We start from the raw sequence: 8,198 nt of genomic DNA on the forward strand, positions 1-8,198 counted from the left end.
ACACATCAATCATTTGAATTGGTGTTAGTTCCACAGACAATTCCCATCCTTACCGAATCGTTCTTGTGAGATAATCAAATAAATTATCTTTGTTTCACATTTTACATTCAATGTTATTGTGTCATTTCAAGCTTGAGATTAAATCAACATTATTTGAGCTCAACATGTAATTATAAACATTGTGACATCCTCCAATTGGTTTCATTGATGGTTTGTTGGAGATATTTGAATGATTTTTTGTTGTTGTCACGCAATTTCAACTGAAAATGTTATTGATTTTTTCGTATTTGACATTTTCTTTTGTTTTTGAAGGCAGATAGAAGAAAAAATATCCATTAAGCCACTTCGAAAGTTATATTTTAAAAAATCTTCAATGAATTGTGCTTATGCGTGTGACCTTATAAATAAATTATAATAACGGCGCATGAAAAGAGAGTGAAATCAACCTTTTATTTAATTTTAACCACAAAAATATAGGGTAATCGACGGGGTTTTCTATGCCGGAAGCTAAATTCAATGGCACCAATACCATTCAATTTTAATGAAGTTTGATTCGATTTGTTTGATTAAATTGTGCGTGTGTGTGGTCGAACCGGTGCGCCCGCAAGATATGAATATTATTCAAAATAAATCAATATGTTTCAACTTTTTTTCAACCCCGTTTCACGTCATTCATGCCATTGAATTCAAATCAAGCAAATCGATGAAAATATGATTTTATCAAAAAGAAATCAACTCTTGTTAAGACCACGAACTTAAATTTTCACAGAGAGAGAGAGAGAGAGAGAGAGAGAGAGAGAGAGAGAGAGAGAGAAAGAAGAAAGAAATAGAAAGCAAAAGAATGAGAATGAAATGAAATAAGAGAAAGTGGTACGCGTGTGTTCAAATACATTTTATACCGAAATTGAAAACGGTCTGATTTGAACAGTGGCTTTCCTTCCAAATCATCTTTATCTTTTGTCGAAATTTCAATCGATTTTTCTAACAAAAGAAATGAAAAGAAATAACTTTTGTACGTTAAATTGTGCTTTTGAATAGATTTCACGAGTCCTTTTGTATATTCTGAAGTGGTGCAATGTTCAGAATTCCACTTATTTAACCAAATATAAGAGTGTGCACATATTTCTATAATATCATGAGTGATTGATTATCAAATGTGTTATTAACCTTTATGATGTTTTTTTAGTTAGTTTAATAATGGCAATTTTGGTCAAGTCCAAGAATAATACACACAAACAGCCGATTCTTTTTTTTATGTAATTAAATCGAATATTAGTAAACTAAACAAATTTCTCAAAACAGCAAACGATATCACGAATTACTATCATTTACATACAGAATTGTTTTTATGTGTACGAATTTAATTATTTATGTTTTCAAATTGGCTTCATCTAACAAAACCATATCGAAAATTGAAATTTGTTTTTCACTTATTCATCATGTTTCCCAACAGAAAGTCATTAAGTCGGAAATTTGCTGAAACTCGAGTTTATGTGCATGTTTGCTTTTCTTTCGGTATGCTACATGTTTCGATTTGATACAACGAAAACACATTCGAGAAGATTCGAAAACTACATTAGGCCACATTGTTGAGGAAAGGGGCACTATCAAATTGATAGTATCAATTCAAATGGTTCATTCATGTAAAAAAAAAATATATAGAATTTCATAGAATAATTCCAAGGGGCTTATGAATGACTCGAGTCAGTGCTGACTCTTGAAAATTTCATACAAACCGCTAAAGCGAGTCACTTCATACACAAAGCACACAAAATATATGGCCGTAGAGCGAGTCACGAGTCAATCATTAATGTCAATTTCAAATATCATCAACGTTTAATCGAAGACATATAATTTTTCTAGCATCCAAAGGAATCATATTAATTCTCCTAAAAATGTCCATATTGTTCAAATGTCTTTCTGTTTAATAATTTAAAAAATGCGCTTGGTTTTGGGATCGGAAAATTAGAAGTAAATGTCTTATAAAAATACTTTTCACTCATCATATACATAAAGATTCTGGCATTTGCACTCAAATTAACATGCGATTGGGCGATTTCCATGAAGCATTTTAATAAATACGGAAATTGTGACAAATTCATTTTCTGTTCGATGTTTGATTCACGACAATGCTTAAATTTCACGATTTTCGATTACATTTTCTTCAATTTCAGCGACACTTTCTGTTTTAATAAGAGATAAACTAGTTCGGCATCCAAATCCCATTCCTCGCAAAATTGGATGAACAATATTTGGTAATTGAACACTTAAATATGAGACAAATCACATTTTTATTAAAAAATAATAATAAAAAAATAAAATATTTATTTACTATTTCAATGTAATGTTCTGAATAACAATTTTTAACAAATTTCAACAAATTTTTATGATTTGACATTCGCTTAAAACCTGTCATTGAGACTTTTTACTGACTCGAAAATCATCAGGACACTCGCAAATCACAGACTCTTAAGTATAATTTACATGTGACTCTTGCGATTCACATATGTCATAAGCCCCTTGAATAATTCATGATAAACTCAGTTTAATTATATACCAATAAATGTGCATAAATTTAACAGTGTTTCAATTCGTAGAAATAAATGGAATAATTTTTATCCATATGATGATGATGATGGAACAAAATACACAATAAATTGTCCAACTCATTACAGTTTCAATACAAACGTAAATTGTGACCATTGTGTTAATTGCGCATTCTCATATTATCATTCCATGAACGAAGAATGTGAACAGTAAATGTGATAACATCAATTGAATTGAAAACGTCCAAATGCTTCAGATATTAATAAGCGAACAGTTCACAACTTGAAAACACGTATGTGTCATCATATGGATTCGTGCAATTCGTTCGTGTTATTATTATGAAACATTCTCTTCAAACAAAGAAGAAAGTGAGTTAAACACAGAAAAAATAATAATTAGAACAAATTTAATTGATTTCCTCTTGTAATTAGAGCCTTGATGCTTGTTTTACTTGAAACACACAGTATTTGCTGTCGTTGTAGAATTCCTTAACTTTTGAAATTTTCTCGTCAGAAAAAAGGTCAAAAGGCCAGCGAAATTGTATCGATTGAATGAAAAAGGAGACGATGAGATCTTCTAGCATGTGGCATTGAAAGATTTTCTTTTCATAATTTTCTTAAGATCTTTACAAGGCAGACCATCGCCAAATGTCAAGTTTTCTAATGTATTATCAATTCAACCAGCCACACGATCGATAGAACAATAGCAAACGTTAAGAAATATTACGAAGCCTTTGCCAATTTTACTACAAGCAAATAGCGCGCATATTATTATTAGTGGAGTTAAGTTTAAAAGTTAAATTAGGTTGAATGGAATGCATATACATGAAACTGGCGAATTGAAATATCCTTGCAAAGTTGATGTGATGTAATAATAATCATAAGAGGAAAAAGATGAGAGGCGAAAGGTGGAAGGGGGACTTACCGATAATACTGGAAAATGAAGCTCGCGTGCTAAATGGAGCTTGCGGAGCATCTTCAATGCCACTCAATTCTTGAATGCGATTTTCAGCTTCTCGCAGCAAATTGTTCAAATGGTTACCCAACGAATCGGTCGATTTAACTGAAACAAAGCAAAAACGAAAACATCGTAATGGTTTGAACACGTGAGGCGAAGAAAAGATAAAAAAAATTAATTCGAATTGGCTGGAAATGGGGATTAAAAAAAACATCATTAAAAATACTTACATTTATTTCCTTCGGTGGCACCGTGTTGCAATAGCATCTTTGTGAGCGATCGATTATTGCTGAGTACGGCTACATCCAAGGGCGACAATCCATCACTGTTCAAACTGTTATTATCAAAGAAAATTGAAATGTTTATATCCCATATTAATTGGATTCGTTCGATTTTCAAAGGTTATTCATTTAATTTTCTTGCCTGTTTATGTCTACATCAGTTGATTCGAGGATTGTTCTCGCTTTTTCCAAATGACCATTTTCAACGGCCGAAAATAGAGCTAAGAAAACAAAGAATCGAGAGGGAGAAAAAAAAAAACAAACCGTTCATTATTAATTTGGTATGGTGCCATTTCATTTATTTTACGATGGTCCTCTTAATTTGTTGTCGGATCGTTTAAAATGGAACGATGCGAGGCATAAAAACAACTATGCGAGAACAAGTGAAATTTAAATTGAAATCGATTCAAAATGATTTGATAGGAAAAGCAAATGTTGAGTTTATTTCAATTGTTTTATCATGATTTTGAATTTTGCATATGCATTACTATTTTGAAAAACAAGCCTATCATTTGACAGCAAACAAAACAATAATATAAAGTGTATGTGTGTGTGTGTGTGTTGACGCTTTAAAAATTTAAATACACCATATCGAATGTTTTGTATGGAAATAAAAAGCAAATTTAACATACCCTGTAAATGAATATTAATTTGTGTTAATTTATCTAATTGCGCCTGAGCCAATTTTAGTTGTTTTTTTGTCATTTTTTGTGGAGGTGCTGCCGTCGATTGAATAATTTTAAAGTTATCGCTTAGATGACTTTTAATGTCATTTAGTGTGAACCGTGGTGCGATGATATTTGAGAGGGTGGCTTGCGATTGACATGTGGCAGCTGTATTTGGTGGACGCGGTATTAAAAACTCCATATTTTTTCGTTCAATTTCGAGTGAATGTTTTTGAATTGGTTGCCTTTGTTGTATAAACAACTCGTTCAACTGATGATTATGTTGTTGACCATTGCTAGCGATACGATATTGCTGTGGTTGCTGATGCTTTGAATGGCCATGCGTCTTTCCATTCGCATAAAATACATTCGTCATAGACAATGATGACGATGGTTTTTTCGACGATGGATTCGTTATTAATTGCCCTGGGGCTATTGTCGAAGCGCGAATTTTATTTACACGCTCCGTTTCAGGTAATATTGCTGATTCTAATATTACCATTTAAAATGGCCAACGGGCAAATCATAAAAATGAACGAGAATAAAATGGAAAGAAAAATATAAAAACAAAAAAAAAAATTAAAATCAAAATTCATTTGTACAAATATAGACTAAAAGCAAAATTAAAACCATTTAAAAAAGAACGAATTCTGATTTATAAAACTCGACAAATCAACAAAAAAAAAGCGAAACTAATGAATTACGAATTAATGGCAGTGCAAAATCCCAATAGGCAATATTTAGTACACGCGTGCAATATTAGTATAGAAAAGTTGTGTGCTTTTGTTTACGATTCGCACCGGAAATGGAAAACTTGCATACCAAATGAGCTTTCATCAAGCTAAAATATTTGTTGTGTTCAGAATGAGATTTCCAATCATCGATTCAACAATAACAACATCGGATGCTGTATCGACGGTTATTATTTAATACAAATATCGATGTGATTTATCAGGAGATTTTAAATTCAAGAATATTCAACGATGCGAAAACCAACAGTAGCAAAACTGCTAATTGATATGAATATTTGATAATATTAAAATATGTGCACAACTTATTGGCACAATATGATGATGATTCCTGAATTAAACTGAATACACATAAACATTTGTTTGGTAAATACTTTAGATGCGCAAACAAGAATACTTTGTTGAATTTAGTTTTTCGTTCGACGGAAATCGACAGTATTTCTCACATAAAAATGAAACACAATTTCCGGTATTTGATAAATCTATGATTACATATTTTTTTTCTATTCAAAAATACGTTCAAATCAAATGTAATAGCGTCGCAAGAGGAAAAATATAAATAAATCCCTAAACACAATGCGAAATGCATAAAGATCACGGTGAATATAAAAAGTGACGATATTGAAAATGGAAGTGCCATGATTCGTGTTTCGGTGATTTTCGCATGACTTGTTTCACGCTTTCGGCTCATCCGCAGTCAATAATAATAATTCAACGGTTCGGGGATAGAGAGAGAGAGAAAACAATTCCAAATTCTTACTATATTTCATTGGTGGATTGTTGGGCCAATATGGAGCCCGACGAATTGTAGCCGCTTTGAACATATCGTGCGTATTTTGTGTGGTGCTGTTTTCCGAAAGAGATTTCAACATTGCAAATTGATTGCTGTTCGTAATCAAATCGCATGAATTACTATCCAAACGTACATTGAATTTTCCATCCATTTTGATAAGATCATGTTTCTTTTTCAGATCCTGCTGTTGATGGCGTTCACGTTGATGTGAATATTGGCTATTCGATTCAACGTAATTGCCATTCATTGGCTGTTGTCGATGTGGTAACATCGGTATTTGAAGCAATGCGGCCGCTTTGGGTGCAACATTTTTCGGTATTTCATATTGGATGTGTCGTTCGTTGACATTCTCTTTGGCAAATGCGTGAAATAATTTTGTTTTTGTTTTTATGGATAAAATGGATTGTGGCAACGATGAAGATGATGTTGTTGTCGTTGTTGTTGTTGTCGAAGATGATGGTGGTGGCATCGATGATAATCGATCGCTTTGGTCGGTCATTGGTTGTTTTACATTTCGATTAAAATCCTTGCCAAATCGCTCGGAAACTGCATCTTTTGTTGTAGCATTTATATTCTTTTGTGGTGGTCCGGTGGTGGCATCAATTTTTGAATTGCCACTGTTACTGGATGACTTCCATCTTGAGCCGAGCATTCTGAATGATGCTCGTACCGATTTGGTGCGACGAAGTATTGGCGACGGCGTTGAATCCGGCAAACGTCGATAAGATGTGGAATGGTCGTTTTCGTTATTCATAAGCATAACATTCGTCTTTTTTCAACCACACAATGTTCTATATATATTTTAAAATTAAACGACATTACCATTTTGAAGCATCGATAATAATTGCTTTTATAATTTTTCTGATCAAATCAAATCAATTCAAATTTTCATTCATAATGGTCGCTAAAACAAATGATAACAACAAATACCGATATACTATAGCCAAATTGATTTTGTGAACACTATATTGTGGATGGATTAATAATTATCAACGATCGAACATTAACCAAACCCCATGTTTTATTTTTATCAATTTTCTCGGCCATTGAACTGTTACCATTCATCAAAACAACAAGGATGGTAACAAATACTACGAACGAATCATACTATTTTGCTAAACTTGCTCAACCGGCTTGTATCAATCATGCTGTTGTCAATACTGTCGAATTATTGTATTTACACATCCAGCAGCAACTAACAAAGTAATCGATGCGTTAACGGCACATGAATATATAATTACGATTGTATAACGGTTGTCAATTACGATTTTGTAAGTCGAATAAAGCACTTAGAATGTAATAAAACTCAATTGTTTACAATCAAGAAAATGAGATACACAGAGAAATAATCATCGATAATGTTTTATGATTGTTATTAGAATCACTTGAATAAATAATCATAAATGCTCAATACCTTGATTCGATTTGCATACCTTTCAATGTCACGACTATAGGTATTGAAACCTGAACATTATGCAGACGGGAGTTATATTCTGTTGAATTGTTTTTCCGTTCTTTTTTCTTTGTTTTTTTTTTTTCAATTCTACATATCGCAGGCGCTAAAATACATTTGGCATAAAAATACGAATGCCAACAAAGATGAGATGAATGATGAGAGGTGAGCATTACATGCTTCATTCATAATATTGATTGAACTTGCAAGCCATAAATGTATATCACATGTGTGTATGTGCATTGCAAGCGTGTCTGACATTTTGTTTTACGTTAAAACTTATTTTAAATTACCAAATAAATATCATTCGCACCATTTATCTGTCATCAAATTAATGCAATGGAATAGTGTGTGGCATGATGATATGATGGTGGTAAAGAAATTTTTTTTCGTGAATGCTAGAAAAGCTGGAAAAGCTTATATTCGAAGCGATTCAATCGTATTCTTCTGGCACAGTTGGCAAATGCGTGCGATACAAATGTGTGACTCCATTATTTACATTTAATCGGATCAAAGGTGTTTGAACAAATTCAAAATTCAAACAATAATGTGAATTGCCATCCATTTCGATGTGGTTTCATCTTTATGTCAATCTAATTACTGATACGCTTAAAAATCGAATCATGACAAATGCTTCAATGCATTCACATTGTTATGCAAAACTTTGAAACTCAAGAGTTTGGATTCGTTCTGGTCGGATAAAATCCTACCATCACTTACAATGGCAAATAATGTAAAAAACTGCATGATGGC

The 8,198-nt window shown here is 32.5% G+C and overlaps 1 protein-coding gene across 4 annotated transcripts in view; it reads right to left on the reverse strand.

Moving 5' to 3' along the window:
* The window catches only part of LOC116337694, a 95,737-nt gene that overhangs the window by 6,822 nt on the left and 80,717 nt on the right, over positions 1-8,198 (reverse strand). For 2 of the 4 annotated variants that reach the window (XM_031762467.1, XM_031762466.1), the window contains exons 7-9: positions 3,928-4,006; positions 3,735-3,838; positions 3,472-3,609 (exon numbers count right to left, since the gene is read on the reverse strand). In XM_031762467.1, coding sequence (XP_031618327.1) covers positions 3,472-3,609; positions 3,735-3,838; positions 3,928-4,006 — 321 coding nt within the window. Of the gene's footprint in view, positions 1-3,471; positions 3,610-3,734; positions 3,839-3,927; positions 4,007-4,417; positions 4,940-5,959; positions 6,784-8,198 lie in introns of all 4 variants that reach the window. The other 2 variants (XM_031762465.1, XM_031762468.1) reach the window with 2 other exon arrangements.

Source organism: Contarinia nasturtii, unplaced genomic scaffold, assembly GCF_009176525.2.
Source record: "Contarinia nasturtii isolate CC-2019 unplaced genomic scaffold, AAFC_CNas_1.1 Cnas_scaffold_285, whole genome shotgun sequence".
Classification (NCBI taxonomy): Eukaryota; Metazoa; Arthropoda; class Insecta; order Diptera; family Cecidomyiidae; genus Contarinia; species Contarinia nasturtii.